The sequence below is a fragment of the Oncorhynchus kisutch genome, linkage group LG5 (assembly GCF_002021735.2).
Source record: "Oncorhynchus kisutch isolate 150728-3 linkage group LG5, Okis_V2, whole genome shotgun sequence".
Classification (NCBI taxonomy): Eukaryota; Metazoa; Chordata; class Actinopteri; order Salmoniformes; family Salmonidae; genus Oncorhynchus; species Oncorhynchus kisutch.
The window spans coordinates 60,118,191-60,141,649 of record NC_034178.2 but is presented as its reverse complement, the minus strand read 5'-3'; the positions used below and the strand labels follow the sequence as shown (position 1 = coordinate 60,141,649).

General features: G+C 42.7%; 2 protein-coding genes across 4 annotated transcripts in view; both read right to left on the bottom strand.

Annotated features, from left to right (window-relative positions):
• Positions 1-7,599, bottom strand: part of rhobtb3 (Rho related BTB domain containing 3) — a 33,792-nt gene extending 26,193 nt beyond the window's left edge. The window contains exons 1-3 of one of the 2 annotated variants that reach the window (XM_031825557.1): positions 7,502-7,599; positions 6,917-7,225; positions 6,232-6,460 (exon numbers count right to left, since the gene is read on the bottom strand). In XM_031825557.1, coding sequence (XP_031681417.1) covers positions 6,232-6,460; positions 6,917-6,918 — 231 coding nt within the window. In that variant the 5' untranslated portion in view covers positions 6,919-7,225; positions 7,502-7,599. Of the gene's footprint in view, positions 1-6,231; positions 6,461-6,916 lie in introns of both variants that reach the window. The other variant, XM_020483854.2, reaches the window with a different exon arrangement.
• An 8,299-nt stretch (positions 7,600-15,898) lies between these two features.
• On the bottom strand, positions 15,899-22,994 carry LOC109890283 (Rieske domain-containing protein-like). 2 transcript variants are annotated; one of them, XM_020482265.2, is made up of 3 exons: positions 20,618-20,783; positions 17,054-17,088; positions 15,899-16,502 (listed from the first exon to the last, which is right to left on the bottom strand). In XM_020482265.2, exons 1-3 carry the CDS (start codon positions 20,781-20,783, stop codon positions 16,215-16,217), a joined length of 489 nt encoding a protein of 162 aa, XP_020337854.1. In that variant the 3' UTR covers positions 15,899-16,214. The 2 variants fall into 2 exon arrangements, 1 of the variants encoding a protein (XP_020337854.1); XR_004209909.1 differs by lacking the exons at positions 17,054-17,088; positions 20,618-20,783 and adding an exon at positions 22,956-22,994 and having other exon boundaries at positions 16,391-16,502.
• Between the last annotated feature and the right edge of the window lie 465 nt (positions 22,995-23,459).

Genomic DNA, 23,459 nt, shown 5'->3' with positions numbered 1-23,459 from the left:
TGATGATTTCCTTTGGTTCTTTTGTAGCTTTGTCAACTGTATGTGTTTTCTCTATACCCTGTTTGCTCCTCTCCCTGCAGGCTTTACAGACACTCCCCCGCCCTTGGCTGCAACCCTTCAATACTGAAAAAATATATAAATGCAACAATTTTACTGAGTTACAGTTCATATGAGGAAATCAGTCAATTGAAATCAATTCATTAGGACCTAAACTAAGAATATGGGGCTCAGGATCACATCACGGTATTTTTGTGCATTCAAATTGCCATCGATAAAATGCAATTGTGTTCGTTGTGCTTAGATTATGCCTGCCCATACCATAACCCCACCGCCACCATGGGGCACTCTGTTCACAGCGTTGACATCAGCACACCGCTCAGCCCCACACAATGCCATACACGTGGTCTGCGGTTGTGAGCCGAGTTGGATGTACTGACAAATTCTCTAAAACAACATTGGAGGCGGCTTATGGTAGAGAAAATGACATTAATTTCTCTGGCAACAGCTCTGGTGAACATTCCTGCAGTCAGCATGCCAATTGCACACTCCCTCAAAACATCTGTGGCATTGTGTTGTGTGACAAAACTGCACATTTTGTGCACCTGTGTAATGATCATTCTGTTTAATCAGCTTCTTGATATGCCACACCTGTCAGGTGGATAGATTATCTTGGCAAATGAGAAATGCTCACTAACAAGGATGTAAACAAATGTATGCACAACCTATGAGAGAAATAAGCTTTTTGTGCATATGGGACATTTCTGGGGTCTTTTATTTCACCTCATGAAACATGGGACCAACACTTGTTCAGTGTCATTTAGTGTATCCTATGTGCACAACCCATGTGAAATTCCAGGTCTCTGGACGTATTTGGAACTGCCGATCTGAAGTCAAGAACACAAAGTTAATCTCAGCCTATGCTACCCAGTCCCTTGACTTTTTTGCCCTGACAGATCACCCCAGAGAACACTGCTACTCCAGCTGCTCTCTCTTCATCTGACTACGTTTTCTCTCATAGACCAAGAGCATCTGGTCATCGCGGTGGTGGCACAGGGCTACTAATTTGTCCTAAGTGGAGATTTTGTCTTTTCTTCCTCTTTTACCTGTCAATCTACTCATTTGAATTCCATACTGTCACTTGTCTACTCAAGCATAACATTGTTATCATCTATCGCCCACCAGGTGCCCTTAGACAGTCCCTCAATGAGCTTGACACCTTGATAAGCTAATTTCCTGACGATGGCTCACCACTCTTCGTACTTGGAGACTTCAACCTCCTGACATTTCCAGATCTCTCTATTCCCCTCCTTACCTCTTTTGACCTCACCCTTTCCCAGTCCCCTCCAATTCACAAGGCAGACAATACACTTGACCTCATCTTTACTAGAGTCTGTTCTCCTACTAATGTCACTGCAAACCCCTTCCAGGTCTCTGATCACTACTTTCTTTCCATTTCTGTCTCCCTTTCTCCAACCCTAGCCACTCAGCCCCTACCCAGATGGTCATGCGCCATCGTAATCTTCACTCTCTATCTCCCACTACTCTCTACTCTTCTATCCTATCATCTCTCACTTCTGCTAAATCCTTCTCCCTCCTTTCTCCGGATTCTGTCTCTTCAACCCTACTCTCCTCCCATTCTGCATCCTATGAGTGACTCGCACTGCCCCCTTTCCTCAAGGCCGGCTCGGCCCTCCCCTCCTGCTCCATGGCGGAGTGACTCATTGCGAACTTACAGAACAAGGCTGCGGGCATCTGAGCGAAAATGGAAGTAAACTAAACTTCCGGAGGACCTATAATCTTTTCTCTTCCTCCTCTCTACCTTCTCTTCCTCTGTATCTGCTGCTAAAGCCACTTTCTATCACTCTAAATGTCAAGGTTCTTCCTCTAACCCTAGGAAACTATTTTCCACCTTCTCAACCCTTCTTAATCCTCCACCCCCCCTTCCTCCCTCTCTGCGGACGACTTTATCAACCACTTTGAAAAAAAGGTTGACGACATCTGCTTCTCATTCACTCAGCCTATTGAGTCCACTGGTCCCACTGACACAGAACTACCGTACGCCTTGACTTCTTTCTGCCCTCTCTCTCCAGACAAAATCCTATGACTAGTGAGGTCTGGCCGCCCAACAACCTGCCAGATTGACCCCATCCCCTCCTCCCTTCTCCAAACCATCTCTGGAGATCTTCTCACTTCCCTCATCAACTCATCCCTGACCACTGGCTGCATCCCCTCTCATTTCAAAATGGACCATGTCTCTCTCCTCTTCAAGGAACCAACACTCGACTCATCTGACGTCAGAAACTATAGACCTGTATCCCTTATTTATTTTTTTACTTTATTTTATTGAATATCCGAAACATACAATATACTTGCAGTGAAGCCGCTCAACAACTATACCACAGCAGTCATCCAACAGACTCCCATTTAGAGTGACACACAGAAGCATCCAGGGTTAATGCCTTGCTCAAGGGCACATTGACAGTTCTCCCACCAGGCCACAAAACTTGAACCCAAACTCTCCAAGATCCCCCCACAGTTCCCCAATAGCTGTCCCTCAACCTTCCGAGACCCCTCCCACAGTCCCCCCCAAGAAGAAAACAACTAAATAAAATAAAAAATTAATTCCATTCCCCACCCCAAGAACCCCTCAATGCACCAACAACCAAGAAAATTAACCAAAGAGAGAAAAGAAAATGGCAGAAGAAAAACAGCAATCAACAATGCAAAAACATAAAAATAAACAAAGGACATAAAGGACAACTAAAATCATAACAGCGATGCCAACTGTATATGTTTGAATGCATGTCTGGCACTATTACATGTGTGTGTTCGTGTATTTGAATGAGAGTGTGTGTATATGCATGTGTACAAACACCTGCACGGCATCAGCCTCAGGCATTAGCTGTAAAAACTCTGCCCCTCAATGTCATTCAAACTTACTTTTTACTATGTTTTATTTTGACTTTATTTTTGACTTTTATCTTTGACCATCATTCACAGCAACTCCACTCCCACTTGTCTCCAATTCCACCCACATCCAAACCCTCAGCCCATCCCACCTATCTCTGCTGGCCACCCTCTTCGGATTTCTACGGAACATATCTTCCAACTGTGCTGTGATGTTTAACGTACAATTTCAATCTAATTGAATAGAATCCACAGAGTTGTTGAAGATAAATACTTTTACTAAGAGTACTAGTATATTAGTAATTGACTGACCCAGTCTCTCCAGATCTCCTAACAGTACCATTTCTAGGGTCAATTTTAGATCAATGCTATGCATTTTCAGCCATTCCTGAACCTGAGACCAGAAACAGGCTACTTGAGGGCAATACCAACATAAATGGTCTATTGATTCTGTATTCTCAAAACAAATTCTGCAGAGCTTCGATGATTTTATGCCCCAAATATTCAACATTTTGTTGGTGGCAAGAATTCTATATAATAATTTTAGCTGAAAAGCACGAAGTCTTGAATCTTGTGTCGTTTTATATATCAACTCATACACCCTGTACCATAGAATCGGTACATCAAAAATCACTTCCCAACTACTTTGCGATTTGTATTGCACAGTTGTCAACATCCTGGTCATCAAATGAAACTGGTATACTTTCCTATTTATGCCATTTTTATTCCTTCGCCAGCCTCCTCAATTTTGGGGGTAATGCTATAATCAATTGGTTGTACTCTTGGATTGAGCAGACCTTCCCATACAATTCTGATAACTCCATGAAGGACATAACTCTACCATTACAATATACAATATAATTTAAGAACAAAATTCCTTTCAAACATCTTTCTCAAATACAGGTATTTTATCAACCAGCACATTTGAGTTCAGCTATAATATTTGTTGTAATATTTGTTCTATCTTTTCAGGGGGATGAAATTGAAATTGTTGCCAGCTCTGCAATGCTTGTTTGAAAAAGAGAAAATGAGACATGGTAATCTGCAAAGGCCATTTTTAAACAATGGATGAACTTTTCTTAGTAATCTACTTGAGAACCATTAAGGGTTCAAGTAAAACATTTGAATAAGTGAAGCTTATAGAGAGAGGTGTAGTGCTTTTCTATTTTTTATTGTTTTAACCTTTATTTAACTAGGCAAGTCAGTTAAGAACAAATTCTTATTTTCAATGACGGCCTAGGAACAGTGGGTTAACTGCCTGTTCAGGGGTAGAACTACAGATTTGTACCTTGTCAGCTGGGGGGTTTGAACCTGCAACCTTCCGGTTACTAGTCCAACGCTCTAACCACTAGGTAGCCTAATCATCTCAACCCACCCAATTCCTATTCATTATATAGATAGGCATGCTTTATCCTGTATCCCTTCTTTTTTTTATTTCCAAAACACGAGCGTGCTGTCTCTGATCAACACTCTCATTATCTCTCTCAGAACGATCTTCTTGAACTTAACCACGATCTTCTTGAACCTAACCAGTCAGGCTTCAAGACGGGTCACTCAACCGAGACTGGTCGATTCTGTGTCACAGAGGCTCTCCACACTGCCAAATCTGACTCTCTCTCTCTTCTGTTCTCATCCTCCTAGATCTATCCACTGCCTTCGAGAACCATGAACCATCAGATCCTCCTCTCCACCCTCTCAGGGCTGGGTGTCTCAGGCTCTGCACACTCTTCGATTGCATCCTACCTGGCAGGCCACTCCTACCAGGTGATGTGGAGAGGATCTATGTCTGCACCACGTATTCTCATTACTGGTGTCCCCCAGGGCTCAGTTCTATGCCCTCTTCTCTTCTTTTTATACACCAAGTCACTCGGCTTTGTCATATCTTCACATGGTCTCTCCTATCATTGCTATGCGGATGACACTCAACTACTCCCCCCCCCCCCCCCCCCCCACCCGGGTGGCAACATGCATCTCTGCGTGCCTGGCAGGTATCTCAGCTTGGGTGTCAGCCCACCACCTCAAGCTCAACCTTCACAAAACCAAGCATCTCTTCCTCCCAGGGAAGGCCTGCCCGCTCAAAGACCTCTCCATCACAGTTGACAACTCCCCAGTGTCGCCCTCCCAGAGTGCAAAGAACCTTGGCGTTACCCTGGACAACACCCTGTAATTCTCTGCAAACATCAAAGCAGTGACTCGCTCCTGCAGGTTCATGCTCTACAACATCTGTAGAGTACGACACTACCTCACACAGGAAGCGGTGCAGGTCCTAATCCAGGTACTTGTCATCTCCAGTCTGGACTTCTGCCAACTCACTGTTGGCTGGGCTCCCCACTTGTGCATCAAACCCCTGCAATTTATCCAGAACACAGCAGCCTGCTTTTCAACCTTCCCAAGTTCTCCCATGTCACCCCGCTCCTCCGCACACTCCACTGGCTACCTGTCAAGGCTCACATCCAATACAAGACTATGGTGTTTGCCTACGGAGCAGCCAGAGGAACTGCTCCTACACCCTCAAACTCAATATCCCAACCCAAGCAACACGTTCTGCGACCTCTGGTCTCTTGTCCCTCCCACCCCTACGGGAGGGCAGCTCCCACTCAGCCCAGTCCAAGCTCTTCTCTATCCAGGCACCCCAATGGTGGAACCAGCTTCCCCCTGAAGCTAGGACAGCAGATTCCCATCTTCCAAAAGCACCTGAAACCCTAACTTTTCAAAGAGTTTCTTAAATAATGAATCCCCTTTCTCACCTCAACCACCCCCACTTAATTTTTTTTCCCTTAACCAACACTTGCACTTCACTCTACCCCCACATTCTAGCTGGGATTTGTGGTTGTCCCATCTAGCTATTTTAAGATGAATGCGCTAAATGTAAGTCGCTCTGGATAAGAGTGTCTGCTAAATGACTAAAATGCTAAATGCAAATGACAAGAGAAAAACTGATGATACACTATCCAATTTCGAAATTGCACCTTGTGCATTCTACTATTACAACTTTCAAGAGTAAGTTAAATGCCGGACTGAGTTCATTTACAAAAAAAATAAAACACTCCCATAGGGGACGACGCTGAAGGGGACAACATTTATTAGGATGTCATTGTCTTCCTACTTGTCTGTTTTAACTCTCAATCATTTCTTATCACCTTACAGAACTGTGCAAGTAATTTGGTCTCTCACTTGTAATACTCTCTAACCCCATGTCTTGTACTCCCCCTTTTCCAGCCCCCCTTCCCTTTACTCTATCACAGCCCCCCACAGCTCCAGGGCCAAACCTACATAACAACCCTCTGACTCACCACACACACACACACACACATACACACACACCCAGCTAGGGCAGTCCTGCACCACCACAGTGACGTCTCCAAACACGCGGGATGTGTACTCCATGAAGGCCGAGTTGGACAGACTGCTCTCCTCAGGTCCTCCAGCCACAGCTCCATGGCCCAAGTAGCTCCACAGCAGGCCCCCCTGGAGCTGGCCCTGACCCATAGCCTCTTCCCCAGGCCTCGCTCCCCCGGGGCACTCGCTCCCCAGCGCAACAATATGAATGGACCTGTAAGCAAAGCACACCAGCGGGGGACACAGTGAAAGTCGGAACCTGGTACACCATGGGGGTGAATGTGATGTGTCTCTCAAATACATTGTTGAATGCAGCAAAGGAGGGGATGTAATTTAGGGGGAAAGTGTGGTGAACATGTCTCTAATGCTGTACCTGTGAGGGATGCAGCAAGGAGAAAATTAAGAAGTGCATTTTTCCCTTATTATACATGTCAATCACCGAGACAATGCATCACGTTGTGTCATTGAGCGAATGACACTTGACAGGCGATACTCAGTCTGAATTTTTTTAATTAGAAAATAATTGGAGGAGAATTGCATTATTATTATTATTATTATTATTATAAATATTATTATCATTAGGCAATTGCCTAATCCTATAACCTATTTTTGGCGAAACATGTGTGGTGCAAGCACATACATGCAAGGAGAGGTACAGAGAGCAACTTACATGGTCACCACGGTTTTCCGCTGGTCAATGCCTCTTAAACACGTTCTCCCCCGATGCGTTTTCACATGAGTCCGCAGTGAAAGGCTTTTCCGCAATGAGTCTCTGGTACAAGGACGCTAATCCCTCATATCCGTGGCTCGCTCACCGCGATCACGTTTGGATTGTTGTATTTCCTTCTCGTTGTTCATTCATAAAGCACAACCTCCTACAGTTTACGGTAATGTCCTGTCCGCATAGAGACGCTGCGTCCAGGCTTGCAAGAATGTAAACACCGCTTGGATCTAGCCGGCGACATGGACTACCAATGCGCTAAAAAAAGAAACCATTTGTAAATCAGTAAGAAAAAAATGAAAATAAAAAACTAGGCGGAGAAAGCAGAACCTGAGGCTCGTGTCTCGGCTCGATCCAATTAAAATGGACGTCACCTTATAAAACAAAGTCCCCTGGGCAGAGGAAGAAAAGTGGGGAGATAATATACAGAGAGAGAGAGGGGGAGGGAAAAGGGGGAAAGACTGGAAAAGAGCAACAGACCTTCTGGAGAGTGGACTCGCCTGACTCAGCAACAAAGACTAGACACACACTTACATTACATACACGCCAACAGCAGCACACGTCCACAAATGATGCGCAGCCCAAATTGCATTGTAATGTCCACTCTTTACGTGGCCCTCTCAACACACCCACTGCTTTCTCCATAGTATGTATAAAAAAAACTCGCCCGTTCGTTGACCTAATCTTATTTATTCTTATTACCCAGCAGATAATAATGAATGCAAGTGATTGGGTTTGACAACATGGTCTTTGATTTGCATTATTCGGTGGCTGTGAACACAAATAAATCCAACAACAGAAGCTAAATTAGGAGGGATTATCGTCAAAACATGTCACTGCGACAAAGTGACAAACACCGGACCGCTCTATTCTCACTATAATAATATAGTGATTGCATGATAATTGTCTATTCCCACATTGCGCCTCTCAGCAATCTATGATCATGTATAATGAATGAGGCTCATTTATTCTCCCAATGAATGTATGTAATTGACTTGCAATTCTTGAAGTCGTGACATGATCGCCAATAGGGCCTATACACCAAGACACTGTGCCTTATGCAATGATAATGGCATGATAATTGTATGGTAATTGGAAGATAACGGTGTGATAATGTCGTGATAATGAAGCAGTGTTGAAGCTGGCATATATGCCAATTAAGCTTGGATGGAATAATTGGTGTTAATTGATTGATGCAGTGTGATACTGTAGTATTTGTATTTATTACAGATCCCCATTGGCAGCAGCTACTCTTCCTGGGGTCCAGCAAAATGAAAGCAGTTTTTACAATTTTTAAAAACATTACAATACATTCACAGGTTTCACAACACAATGTGTGCCCTCAGGCCCCTACTCCACCACTACCACATATCTACAATACAAAGTCCATGTGTACGTGTGTATAGTGTGCATGTTAAAGTGTGTGTGTATGCATGTGGCTGTGCCTATGTTTGTGTAGCTCCACCGTCCCCACTGTTCCATAAGGTGTATTTTTATCTGTTTTTTAAATCTAATTTTACTGCTTGCATGAGTTACCTGATGTGGAATAGAGTTCCATGTACTCATGGCTCTATGAAGTACTGTGCCCATCCCATAGTGTGTTCTGGACTTGGGGACTGTGAAGAGACCTCTTGTGGCATGTCTTGTAGGGTATGCATGGGTGTACGAGCTGTGTGCCAGTAGTTCAAACAGACAGCTCGGTGCACTTAACATGTCAATTCCTCTCACTTTTAATGAGTTATGTGCAGTAGGTAGGGACTCTGTAGGCTCTACCTACTGCAGTAGGCTCTACCTACTGCACATAACTCACTAAAAGTGAGAGGAATTGATATGTTAAGTGCACTGAGCTGTCTGTCACTTTTAATGAGTTATGTGCAGTAGGTAGAGTCCCCTTTGGACAAACCCCAGGATCTTAATGGGGTTGTTCCCTCAAGGGGACAGAAATGAAGACAAATCAAATCAATTTTGCGCTGTGAAATGCTTACAAGCCCCTAACCAACAATGCAGTTCAAGAAATAGAGTTAAGAAAATATTTACTAAATAAACGAAAGTAAAAAATGTAATAAAAAGTAACACAATAGAATACCAGTAACGAGGCTATATTCAGGGCTACCAAGTCATTGTGCGAGGGTACAGGTTAGTCGAGGTAATTTGTACATGTAGATGGGGGTAAAGTAACTATGCATAGATAATAAACAGCAAGTAGCAGCAGTGTAATGTAAATAGTCTGGGTGGTCATTTGATTAATTGCTCAGCAGTCTAATGGCTTGGGGGTAGCCATTCGGCCTATATGTAGCAGGGGTTGTTCGGTGAACCACACTCATGTGAAGAGTATCTTGCTTAAGTGAGACCTGAAGATTTGAGTTGACTCCCAGAGCAAATGCCCTTGCACCTTAGCTCAGCGGGCTAACACTGTCCGAACCCAGGGTCACATTGGTGTTCTGACTTGGATGGATCTCTGCAAGGAACAAAAGGTCAACGCGGGGGGTGAAGTGTAATGCAGGTGTTTCAGCTTGCGCGATGAGTAGCCTTTAGCTTAGTAGGCTAACACAGTCTTCTGCATAGAAGAACAGGGTTCAAACAGAGTTGGTGAACTCAGACCTGCACTATGACTGACAAATCATGTTTTTTATTTTATATTCATGACTTCAAAAGAAACAGTCGCAAACTTTGCACTGGGATGCTTACCAAATGTGCCCTTGTCTGGAACCAAATAAAGCCTAAGAGCCTATTAACCTACCTTTCCATGACATGACTCTCCTAAAAAATAACATCTATAATTCAACATTGTTTGATTGTGCATGCCTACGTTTGTGAATTGCATTACCATATTATAATATTTAATTTCTTAGTTATTATTGTGCTCAGCTTTATGTTACCTTGGGCATTTGTCATGTCTTGATGCAATGCAATGCGTCACATAAGGGCTTGTGGCTCTATTCGCGTGCATCAGAGGTTACTGCAGATCAGCAGAAGAAAACAGGATCATTCACGCACGAGAGCATATTAATATGCCCCCCACACAAATTCCCGGACCACTGACTTCTGCTATTCAAAGGCCGATAGAGTACAACTAGGCCGATCACTCTCAACTCCAAGCATAATAATGCTCCTTTGTGGTGAGAAATTGGCTGGTAATATGTGGATTTAATTTTCAATGGAACTATTTTCTTTTCTTTTAAATAGTACCAGATAGGGGTTCTTTGTCTTGTAACCATAGCGGAACTTTTTTGGGTGCTACAGTATATAGAACCCTTTTTTTAAGGTTCAATAAAGAACCATGCTCCCAAGGTTCTAAATGGAAACTGTATGGTGCTATTATAAATAACCCTTTCATAAGGTTCTAGAAAGAAACATTCAAAAAGGTTCTATATAGCACCATAACAGGCTTTCACTATGGTTACAAACATTTTGGGGATATACAGAACCCTTTCTTATGGTACTTTATATAACCTTTATGGAGAAGGGTTCTATAAATAACCTTTCTCAATCTCAAAGGTTCTTTGTAGATCCTTTTGAAGAACCATACAGGGTTTTTTATTCTGGACAGTCATATTATATTGTTAAAATTCCATAGGTGGTATTATTGTGTTAAGGTGAATGAAGTGAGCTACCTCTGGAACAGCTGGGGGTCCCTGAGGAGGTAATTGAGAACCACTGACTGATTTAGTCAACCGTTCACAATTGACACAATTCCATTCAATGGTCATAGTCATATATAATATGTCATGGCATAACACAACAGATTAGATCAACCGGAATGAGCTATGAGTAAACCACGCTCAAAAACATTCTAATGAGCCACCTGCCCTACATTTTAATTATCACAAAAAGTTTTTAAAACGCTTTGGTGAACTGCAAAGCACCATTGAAGAGCTCAGAGGGTTATTTGAGGCATTATGGATCCACATTAAACCATCACCCTTCCCAAAGAAACCCAGATTTTTTTGTGTGTACTGTCACCTCTTTAGTTAGAATTTGAAATGGCATTGCATTATTCTATAGACTATAGCTTGGCATTGCACTATTCTATAGGCTATAGCTGTAACGGCTCTCTTCTATCTCCTCCTCTGACGAAGAGGTAGAACAAGGATCGGACCAAAATGCAGCGTGATGATGATTCATGATATAATTTTAATGAAGGAAAAAACAATACAAGCAGAAACTACAAAATAATGAAAAGTGAAAACCGAAACAGCCCTATCTGGTGCAAACACAAAGACAGGAACAATCACCCACAAAAACACTCACAGAATATGGCTGCCTAAATATGGTTCCCAATCAGAGACAACGATAATCACCTGACTCTGATTGAGAACCGCCTCAGGCAGCCTTAGACTACGTAGACACCCCACAAAACCCCTAAGACAAAAACACACCACAATAACCCATGTCACACCCTGGCCTGACCAAATAATTAAAGAAAACACAAAATACTAAGACCAAGGCGTGACAATAGCCTGGCAGGGAAATGGAACCCTGGTGTCTTAATCACATCATAGGATCATAGGGCCATTTATTTGGGCTTGAAACTACACTGAACTAAAATATACAGTACCAGTCAAAAGTTTGGACACACCTACTCATTCAAGGGTTTTTCTTTATTTTTACTATTTTCTACATTGTAGAATAATAGTGAAGACATCAAAACTATGAAATAACACATATGGAATCATGTACTAACCAAAAAAGTATTAAACAAATCTAAATATATTCTTCAAATTAGCCACCCTTTGCCTTGATGACAGCACTCTCTCAACCAGCTTCATAAGGTAGTCACCTGGAATGCATTTCAATTACCAGGTGTGCCTTGTTAAATGTTATTGTGTGGAATTTCTTTCCTTATTAATGTGTTTCAGCCAATCAGTTATGTTTTGACAAGGTAGGGGTGGTGTACAGAAGATAGCCCTATTTGGTAAAAGACCAAGTCCATATAATGGCAAGAATAGCTCAAATAAGCAAAGAGAAACAACAGTCCATCATTACTTTAAGACATGAAGGTCAATCAATCTGGAAGATTTCAAGAACTGAAAGTTTCTTCAAGCACAGTTGCAAAAACCATTAAGCGCTATGATGAAACTGGCTCTCATGAGGACTGCCACGGCTAAGGAACCACCAGAGTTACCTCTGCAGCAGAGGATAGGTTTATTAGAGTTAACTGCACCTCAGATTGCAGCCCAAATAAATGCATCACAGTTCAAGTAACAGACACATCTCAACATCAACTGTGCAGAGGAGACTGCGTGAATCAGGCCTTCATGGTTGAATTGCTGCCAAGAAACCACTACTAAAGGACAACAATTCGAAGAGGAGACTTGCTTGGGCCAAGAAATACGAGCAATGAACATAAGACCTGTGGAGATCTGTCCTTTGCTCTGATGAGTCCAAATTTGAGATTTTTGGTTCCAACCGCCGTGTTTTTGTGTGACGCAGAGTAGGTGAACAGATGATCTCCACATGGCAGCATTCGCGCAAACTGAAAGCGTGAACCACTGCATTTAACCATGGAAAGGTGACTGGGAATATGGCCGAATACAAACAGTGTAGTTATTCCCTCCGCTGTCCCCACATGTTTCAAGATGGCCACCATTGTTCCTGTACCCAAGAAGGCAAAGGTAACTGAACTAAATTACTATCGCCCTGTAGCGCTCACTTCTGTCATCATGAAGTGCTTTGAGAGACTAGTCAAGGATCATATCACCTCCACCTTACCTTTCACCAGAGACCCACTTAAATTTGCTTACCGCCCCAATAGGTCCACAGACGATGCAATCGCCATCACACTGCACACTGCCCTATCCCATCTGGACAAGAGGAATACCTATGTAAGAATGCTGTTCATTGACCATATCTCAGCATTCAACACCCTCCATGCTCATCATTAAGCTTGAGGCCCTGGGACTCAACCCCGGCCTGTGCAAGTGAGTCCTGGACTTCCTGACGGGCTGCCCCCAGGTGATGAAGGTAGGAAACAACATCTCCACTTCACTGATCCTCAACACTGGGGCCCCACAAGGGTGCGTGTTCAGCCCCCTCCTGTACTCCCTGTTTACCCATGACTGCGTGGCCATGCACTCCACCAACTCAATCATCAAGTTTGCAGACGACACAACAGTAGTAGGCTTGGGGGTGCTGGTGAGCAGCAACATGTGAAGGGCGAACAATATACTATTAATACTTGACCAACATCTCCCTCACCATGTTCATTTTGTAACATTTCATTTGGAATCGAACCCAATTTACTAATCGGGCTTTTTTTCTGACATTTTTGGCCTTTTAATCGTAAAATGTCGAGACAACAACGGCTGCGAGCCACAAAGGAGCAGGTCTCTGCTGAAGTCTCGGGCTCACCTGACACGGACTCTGATCCCCCGACCTAGCCATGGTAATGGCGGCTATCATTACATCTGAACAGACTGCTGACTAAGGTGGAGTCACTATTCACTGACATATCCACACAAATAGCTATTCTCGCCACCGAGGTCTACATAAAGATCGACTCTGTTAAGGAAGCGAGACGTGACATCCGTCTGAATAGCCTGAAAGATGGCGCAAATATTTCCCGAATAAGTGGTGACACTGGAAGAGCAAAGTCACCCGGCTATCATCAGATGTCGTCAAACTCACTTCCAAGGTTGAGGACCTTGAGAACAGACAGCGCCGGGGGAACGGTCACATTTTCTGCATGAGAGAGGGACTCGAGACCGTAGGCGGAATGCGGCCTAGCCTGTCCATAGGTAAACTTTTACAGGAAAGTCTCTGCCTCGATTACACCCCCACCCTTGACCATGCGCACAGAAGCATACAGTCCGCACTGAAGAATGGGGAGCTGTCCAGACCCATAGTAGTTAAATGCCACTATCTTCAGGAGAAGGAGGATGTCTTCCATAAGCAGCGCAAGCGGCTCCATCACCCACGACGGTAATCAAGGCCAAAAAGATCATCAAGGACAACAACCACCCAAGCCACTGCCTGTTTACCCAGCTATTATTCAGAAATCAAGGTCAGTACAGGTGCATCAAAGCTTGGACCGAGAGACTGAAAAACAGCTTCTATCTCGAAGCCATCAGACTGTTAAACAGCCATCACTAACACAGAGAGGCTGCTGCCTACATACAGACTTGAAATCATTGGCCACTTTATTTAATGGATCACTAGTCACTTTAATAATGCCACTTTAATAATGTTTACATATCTTGCATTACTCATCTCATATGTACACTACCATTCAAAAGTTTGGGGTCACTTAGAAATGTTATTTTTTATTGAAAGAAAAGCACATTAAGAAAAGTTTAAGATGGGCAAAAGAACACAGACACTGGGCAGAGGAACTCTGTGTTCTTTTGCCCATCTTAATCTTTTATTTTTATTCAGACATGGCTTTTTCTTTGCAGCTCTGCCTAGAAGGCCAGCATCCCGGAGTCGCCTCTTCACTGTTGACGTCGAGACTGGTGTTTTGCGGGTACTATTTAATGAAGCTGCCAGTTGAGGACGTGTGAGGCGTCTGTTTCTCAAACCAGACACTCTAATGTACTTGACCTCTTGCTCAGTTGCAGGAATGTCCAACAGAGCTGCTGCCAGATAATTGAGGGGGGGGGGGGGGGGGTAGAGGAGTATTTCTGTCTGTAATAAAGCCCTTTTGTGGTGAAAAACCTCATTCTGAATGGCTGGGCCTGACTCCGCAAGGGTTAGGCCTGGCTCCCCAGTGGGTGGGCCTGTGCCCTCCCGGGCCCACCCACAGCTGCGCCCCTGCCCAGTCATGTGAAATCCATAGATTTCAATTGACTGATTTCCCTCTATGAACTGTAATTCAGTAAAATCTTTGAAATAGTTGCGTTTATATTTTTGTTCAGTGTAGATTGCCAAAAAACATCCTTTATTTAAGCATGTAGCTGCCAGGAGGGCTGCAACAGCAGTTTACTAGCCCCAGGCACAAACATTCAGTAGCCTACCATGGACAGTGCCTTTGATCAGTGCAAACTAAAATAACATCACCATGACCATGCAACAATGGGTGGGGCTAGGGCTGTAGGAAGCTTGGCCTGCTGACAGACTCTGCCACGGATTTGCTATTGTTCCCATTCCCCTGACAAATTAAATTGTGAAATAAATAGGCTAAAAATCTATTGCAATACTGCTATTGGACTCTTTTTGGTAGACTCCTTCCACTACTAAACATGAGTAGACCTACACATTGCGTAGGTCCACTAAGCTTACTGTCCACTATGACATCTAGATAGACATCATCTCTTTATATTATGTGAGTTGTTTTTCTTCTTCTGGTGTTGAACACCCGGGACACACTCTTGACCGTAGGCGGAATGCGGCCTAGCCTGTCCATAGGAGGAAAACAAGCCATCAGCACTCATTTTACTATCTGAACCACAGGAGTCTTGTGCTAATCAGGCAGTGGAAGCCGCTGAGGGGAGGATGGCTCATAACATAGGCACACGCACACACACACGATAACATATGCACTATACACACACGTACACATGGATTTTGTATTGTAGATATGTGGTAGTGGTAGAGTAGGGGCCTGAGGGCACACAGTGTGTTGTGAAATCTGTGAATGTATTGTAATGTTTTTAAAATTGTATAAACTGCCTTAATTTTGCTGGACCCCAGGAAGAGTAGTGCTGCCTTGGCAGGAACTAATAGAGATCCTTAATACATATAAATAATAATGGACATTTGATAATGAAATACAAATAATAATTCACATTTGACTTGTAGCTCCTTCTCAAGTTGGATGAGTTAAGTCTACCCGGAAACACAGGAAGTTGGTGGTACCTTAATTGGGGAGGGCAGGCTCGTGAAATTGGCTGGAACGGAGCAAATGGAATGGCATCAAACCGCTCCAGCCATTATTACGAGCCTGCCCTCCCCTCCCTCTAGTCAAATGTTCAACAAACAAAACATAACCCCCTACCCCACACATTAAGGACAGAGACATTCGTTTTTAGTTCAGTCAAATCCTGCCTTCAGAATTTTTATGTCGTGATCTGATTTGCCACTTACGCACCTGGACATGAATCAAATGTCAAAGGTCGAGGTTGCCATAAATACTTCATCCCCATTTGAATACAAGTAAACTTCAGGAAAACCCCCAACTGTATATTAATAGTTTGACGTGGCATCATGTCCTTGCCTCCTTCCCTCTTTCACCTTCCCTTCAGATCAGTGCAGATGAGAAAGCGAGGAGAGGAAGCAACTTTGGACTATTGACATGCAGCCAATCAGTCCATCAGAAGATTGTGGCCTTAGATTTCTTAGCAGCATCTTCGGCCTCTATGCTCTCTCTCCCTACTTTGCCCTTCTCTCCCTGGAAGTAATCAGACTCGATAAAACAGGAAACGTGGGACAGTGTGACATAGACATCCCCATCGGTCTCGGTCACCGTGTGGATTCTTTGCTTGATGCCCTTGGAGTACCACCTTGGTGTCAGCACAGGGTCATAGGGGTTGGTGGCCCTATAGATGCTCTCCCCCTCGGCCAGAGAGATCTTGAACTTGCACAGTTTGCCGTCAAATTCCTGCAAGAAGAACCAAATTAAGACGATAAGGTCTTTATCAATTTAGATTTAGATTGAGCGTATATGTACAGAGGAAAATATGTCGCTAGCAGAGGAGGCTGATGGGAGGAGCTATAGGAGGACGGGCTCATTGTAATGTCTGGAATGGAATTAATAGAACAATATCAAACATATTGAAACCACATGTTTGACTCCTTTCCATTCATTCGATTCCAGCCATTATAATGAGACAGTCTTCCTATAGCTCCTCCCATCAGCCTCCTCTGGTCACTAGTACCTTGTTTCCAACTAAGGTGCATGAATAAAGGAGCAAACTGAAAATTTGAAAGATATGCATGAATGTTATATTTATTTACGATAGAAACCAATTATTTATTTGATGACACTGTTAAAAACATGGCACACAACACAAACACTGACACAGGCACACACAGAAACCCTGGAGCAGTTTGGGGTTTGTGTGCCTTGCTCAAGGGCACCACGACTGTAGGTGGCACCTGAGATATTGATTACAACAAAGATCAAATAGATTACAATACTAGGTAATTTACCTCTATGTCTCCATTTTGCAATGGTACTCCAGCATCAGTCCAAAGACGAGAAGATCAGAGTTTTGCAGACTAAGCAAACAGTTTATGGCACTGTAACCATACCGATGTTATGTGGGAAAATGTCCCATAGATAGTGACGTAAATCTACCTCCGTGGTCGAGAGATGCTCCCCAATAGCATTTATTTAATTACAGTGGATTAATAGCACTTTATTATTATTTATTTATTTTTAACCCCTTTTTCTCCCCAATTTCGTGATATCCAATTGGTAGTTAGTGTCTTATCTCATTGCTGCAACTGCCGTACAGACTCGGTTGAGGCGAAAGTCGAGAGCCTTGCGTCCTCCGAAACACGACCCTGTCAAGCCGCACTGCTTCTTAACACATTGCTTGCTTGACCTTGGAAGCCAGCCGCACCAATGTGTCGGAAGAAACACCTGACGACTGCACTCAGTTTGCATGCGCCCGGCCCGCTACAAGGAGTCGCTAGAGCACGATGGGACAAGGAAATCCAGTCTGGCCAAACCCTTCCCTAACTCCGACAACGCTGGGCCAATTATGCGCCGCCTCATGGGTCTCCTGGAGGCCCTGATTGATACCACTTTTGACATATATAACAGCCACTGAAGATCATGCAGAATGCATCTTCAAAGCTAGCTCGAGTCACAGATCTGTTTGCTGTCTTGCCCAACTCCGATATCATTGTCACACCAAACAAAACCCTGTTAACACCTTGCACAGTATGTATTTTGTGATCTGATCAAGATGATCAGGATGTGGAATTGGAGACAAGTTGAAGTGGAGTTGATGGGCGGGGGATAGAATGACAGTCCAAGATAAAAGTATTTTTTAAATTAAGTCAAAATATAACATAACAAAAGGTATGTTTGAATGACACCGAGGGGCAGTGTTTTTAAAGCTAATGCTGGTTTGCCTGAGGCTTATGTGTTCGTACACATGCATATACACACACTCTCATTCAAATGCACACATGTGCACATACACCGACATACACAGGTAAATAGCGACCAACATGCACCCAAACATATTCAGTTGGCCTTGCTGTTATGATTTATGTAGTCCTTGATGTCTTCGTTGTTTTTTTGCATTGTTTTTTGTTTTCCTTTGTCTTTGTCTTTTTTTGTATTTTGTTCATTTTGTTGGTTGTTGTTGCTTTTGGGGGGAGGGGGTGTCTTGGGGGTGGGGAATGGAATAATTGTTTATTTTGGGGGTGGGGGGTGGGGGGGTCTCGAATGGTTGAGAGGCAGCTCTTGAGGAACTGTGTGGGGGATCTTGGAGGGCTGGTGGTTGGGAGCTTGGGCCGGTGGCTGATGGATCGCTGGTTCAGGTCCCCGTTTTTTGACCTTGTGGGAGATCTGTTGACGTGCCCTTGAGCAGGTCGTTGACCCTGGTTGCTTCGGTGTGTCACTCTGGATGGGAGTCTGTTAGATGACTAATGTGATGTAGTTGTTGAGCTGCTTCACTGCAAGTATATTATGTATATATCTGTTTTAAACATTCAATAAGAAATATTCAAATGTAAAAAAGAAGATAATCCAATCACTATCTGACCATTGTTTGTTGAGTCTACACATGGTATTAAAATGAGTCTCTTATCCGTCCACTGTGTTCAGATTTCCTAGTCCATCCCTGTATGCAAACTATTTGACAGATATTCTCTCATAATAATATGAATATATTTATTTTAAAACAATGATTGATGTCATAAGTCAACGGTCACACCTGTTAATGATTTTCCATGGCGGTATAATGATGATTTAAATGATTTGACCATCTACAGTGGGGCAAAAAAGTATTTAGTCAGCCACCAATTGTGCAAGTTCTCCCACTTAAAAAGATGAGAGAGGCCTGTAAGTTTCATCATAGGTACACTTCAACTATGACAGACAAAATGAGGGAAAAAAATCCCGAAAATCACATTGTAGGATTTTTAATGAATTTATTTGCAAATTATGGTGGAAAATAAGTATTTGGTCACCTACAAACAAGCAAGATTTCTGGCTCTCACAGACCTGTAACTTCTTCTTTAAGAGGCTCCTCTGTCCTCCACTCGTTACCTGTATTAATGGCAACTGTTTGAACTTGTTATCAGTATAAAAGACACCTGTCCACAACCTCAAACAGTCACACTCCAAACTCCACTATGGCCAAGACCAAAGAGCTGTCAAAGGACACCAGAAACAAAATTGTAGACCTGCACCAGGCTGGGAAGACTGAATCTGCAATAGGTAAACAGCTTGGTTTGAAGAAATCAACTGTGGGAGCAATTATTAGGAAATGGAAGACATACAAAATCACTGATAATCTCCCTCGATCTGGGGCTCCACGCAAGATCTCACCCCGTGGGGTCAAAATGATCACAAGAACGGTGAGCAAAAATCCCAGAACCACACGGGGGGACCTAGTGAATAACCCGCAGAGAGCTGGGACCAAAGTTACAAAGCCTACCATCAGTAACACACTACGCCGCCAGGGACTCATATCCTGCAGTGCCAGACGTGTCCCCCTGCTTAAGCCAGTACATGTCCAGGCCCGTCTAAAGTTTGCTAGAGAGCATTTGGATGATCCAGAAGAAGATTGGGAGAATGTCATATGGTCAGATGAAACCAAAATATAACTTTTTGGTAAAAACTCAACTCGTCGTGTTTGGAGGACAAAGAATTCTGAGTTGCATCCAAAGAACACCATACCTACTGTGAAGCATGGGGGTGGAAACATCATGCTTTGGGGCTGTTTTTCTGCAAAGGGACCAGGGCGACTGATCCGTGTAAAGGAAAGAATGAATGGGGCCATGTATCGTGAGATTTTGAGTGAAAACCTCCTTCCATCAGCAAGGGCATTGAAGATGAAATGTGGCTGGGTCTTTCAGCATGACAATGATCCCAAACACACCGCCCGGGCAACAAAGGAGTGGCTTCGTAAGAAGCATTTCAAGGTCCTGGAGTGGCCTAGCCAGTCTCCAAATCTCAACCCCATAGAAAATCTTTGGAGGGAGTTGAAAGTCCGTGTTGCCCAGCAACAGCCCCTAAACATCACTGCTCTAGAGATCTGCATGGTGGAATGGGCCAAAATACCAGCAACAGTGTGTGAAAACCCAACAAAGGGTATATAACAAAGTATTGAGATAAACTTTTGTTATTGACCAAATACTTGTTTTCCACCATAATTTGCAAATAAATTCATGAAAAATCCTACAATGTGATTTTCTGGATTTTTTTTGTTCTCATTTTGTCTGTCATAGTTGAAGTGTACCTATGATGAACATTACAGGCCTCTCTCATCTTTTTAAGTGGGAGAACTTGCACAATTGGTGGCTGACTACCTCCAGAGGTAGATTTGGAAGATCTGATCACAATTAGATCATTATGCGTCTTTTAATCGTCTACACTTGTCTAAAAATGTAAGCACAATCATAATGGGGACAAGATGAGGACAAAGGATGTATGTTAGCCCATGTATAGGGGGTTAATGACAAAGGAGTTGGTAATGGCAAGATGCACAAACAGATCTGGTACTCAGGCACATGAAGGAACAGTTACTCTACGGTAGCAGTGGAAGTCCAGAGCGTAGAATGTCTCCTGGTGATAGAGCACAAGTATGTCCCGGCCCTCCACGGTCCTGAACGACCGCTTGGCTTTTATCAGGTCCTCCTTCTTGCCCACAAAGTGCGAACCTGTTGCAGGCTCTTGTCTTTCTTCCCTCTCCTCCATGGATATGCTGATATTCCAAACACTTCTTACATATTGTAGAATAACATGTGAGATTTTTAGCATAGCTTTCAACTGTCCTAACAGAGTTTTTAAAAAATTCAATATTTAATGGTGAGTATATAAACACTAACAAAATGCTTTGGCCTAAAAGGCAGATGCAATACATAAAGTATTTGATTTCTCACATCTTCAAAACATGAATTACAAAGTGATGACTTTGTGACTAATATGTTGTGTCTGTGAGTATGTCCATATAATGTAAGTGACAGTGTAGAAAATCTCTCATGGCTACTTGATGGAATCTGACCCTTAAGTATTTGATGTATTACAGAGCGGAATAATGAGCATATTCAAGTTCAAGTTGAGTAATTTCTGAGAGTACATAAATAGTAAGAGCAGCAGGAGTCTGTGCCACATGTCAACACCCTCTGGCAAAACCATGCCATGTAGTAAGCTGCATATTTCATGTTGCAAAAATATTACTCGCCTGATGCATTCTAAATAATATAGGCCTATTTATAGTGTCTTCAGAATGTATTAACACCCCTTGACTTTTTCCGCATTTTGTTGTGAATTTAAAATGTATTAAATTTAGATTTTGTGTCACTGATTCTACACACAATACCGCATAATGTCAAAGTGGAATTATGTTTTTAGAAGTGTTTACAAATTAATTAAAAATTAAAAGCTGAATAAGTATTCTACTTAATAGAATAAGTATTCTACCCTTATTTTATGGCAAGTAAAAACGTGCTTAACAAGTCACATAATAGGTTGTATGGACTCACTCTGTGTGCACTAATAGTGTTTAACATGATTTTAAAATGACTTCCCCATCTCTGTAGCCCACACACACAATTATCTGTAAGGTCCCTCAGTCGAGCAATGAATTTCAAGCACAGATTCCACCACAAAGACCAGTGAGGTTTTCAATGGTTCACAAAGAAGGGCACCTATTTGTAGATGCTTAAAAAAAACAGACATTGAATATCCTTTTGAGCATGGTGCAGTTATTAATTACACTTTGGATGGTGTATCAGTACACCCTGTCACTACAAAGATACAGGCATCCTTCCTAACTCAGTTGCCGGAGAGGAAGGAAACCACTCAGGGATTTCCCCATGAGGCCAATGGTGATTGGTATGCTTGTCATCGTGGTATGCTTGTCATCGGCAAGGACTAGGGAGTTTTTTAGGATAAAAAGAAATGGAATAGAGCTAAGCACAGGCAAAATCCTTCCTTACAAAAAAGTCCTACAGAAATCTTGCAGGATTGTATTCCTGAAGGACTACCGTCATGATTCCTACAGGATCCTGCAGGGATTGTCCAATAGGAAAGTGGCCCCAAAAATCCTGTGCGATATCCTGCAGGACTTCTTATTCTTGCAGTATATATATTCTGCAGGATTCCTGTAGGACTTTTTTGTAAGGGCTAGAGGAAAACTTGGTTCAGTCCTTACAAAAATACTGTGCGATATCCTGCAGGACTTCCTATTCTTGCAGTATATATATTCTACAGAATTCCTGTAGGACTTTTTGTAAGGGTTAGAGGAAAACTGGGTTCAGTCTGCTTTCCAACAGACACTGGAAGACAAATTCAACTTTCAGCAGGACAATTACCTAAAACACAAGTCCAAATATGCACTGGAGTTGCTTAGCAAGACTACATTGAATGTTCCTGAGTGGCCTAGTTACAGTTTTGAATTAAATCAGCTTTACAATGTATGGCCAGGCTTGAAAATTGCTGTCTAACAATCAACTTGACAGAGATGGACTCATTTTGTTAAAAACAATGGACAAATATTGTACAATCTAGGTTACCCAGAAAGACTCACAGCTGTAATCGCTGCCAAAGGTGATTCTATTTTACATAAATAAAAAATGTAATATATATATATTTATTCCACTTTGACTACAGAGTATTTTGTGATTGTTGACAAAAAAAATGCTATTAAATCCAAGTTAAGGGGTGTGAATACTTTCTGAAGTATTCAGGCCCATAATAATTTGACCCATAGAAGATGCATTTTATTTTTAAAACAAGATTGTTTAAATTTTAAAAACGACCCCTCCTCCCCTCCCCCTTACTCTCCACTACCTTTTCTCTTTAATAAAGTAAAAACACATTTCCATTTTTTGATTTTATTATGTCATATAGTGTTTTATTTTTTACCTTGGTAGCAGCTTGTTCTCCTCTCTTACTGAAGTTGTAATGTACTAATTTTAGATGCACCCAGTGGCCTGGTCTAATAAGGAGGTACCATGTCGTTATCTTGTCCCACCGGCCCATTTCCGTTGGTCATATCTACCCATCTCACTCTCCCAAGTGGGCACGTTGTTTAAAAAAAATCTCTAACACAAGGTGGATATTCGCACAGACAGACTAGAATGTTTGATGAATTCCGTGATAACCTGCTAAATATTTCATAATACAAATAACATCTTAACTATGAGAATGTTATCTTTGAGATATGCGCTGTAATTTTTGTTGTTGTTAATTAATTACGTTTTTTTATTTATTTTTATCCAACGAAATGATAACATGCCCTTTTTCCTCGAAAATACTGTAATGAAACAGGCAGGGAGCAGGTCTCGAACCCTCGACCTTCTAGCCCGAGGTCCGGCGCGCTATCGACTGTGCCGCAAAAGCATGCTCGAGCAGCATTGTCGATTTCCG

What these genes read in the sequence shown, in the direction of transcription:
- LOC109890283 (XM_020482265.2), bottom strand. Translation starts at nt 20,783, where the DNA reads ATGGAGGAGAGGGAAGAAAGACAAGAGCCTGCAACAGGTTCGCACTTT. An exon ending in TCTGGACTTCCACTGCTACC is followed by an intron (nt 17,089 to 20,617) that starts GTAGAGTAACTG and finishes GTCTTTGGACTG; the next exon opens with ATGCTGGAGTACCATTGCAA. An exon ending in TGCAAAATGGAGACATAGAG is followed by an intron (nt 16,503 to 17,053) that starts GTAAATTACCTA and finishes TTCTTCTTGCAG; the next exon opens with GAATTTGACGGCAAACTGTG.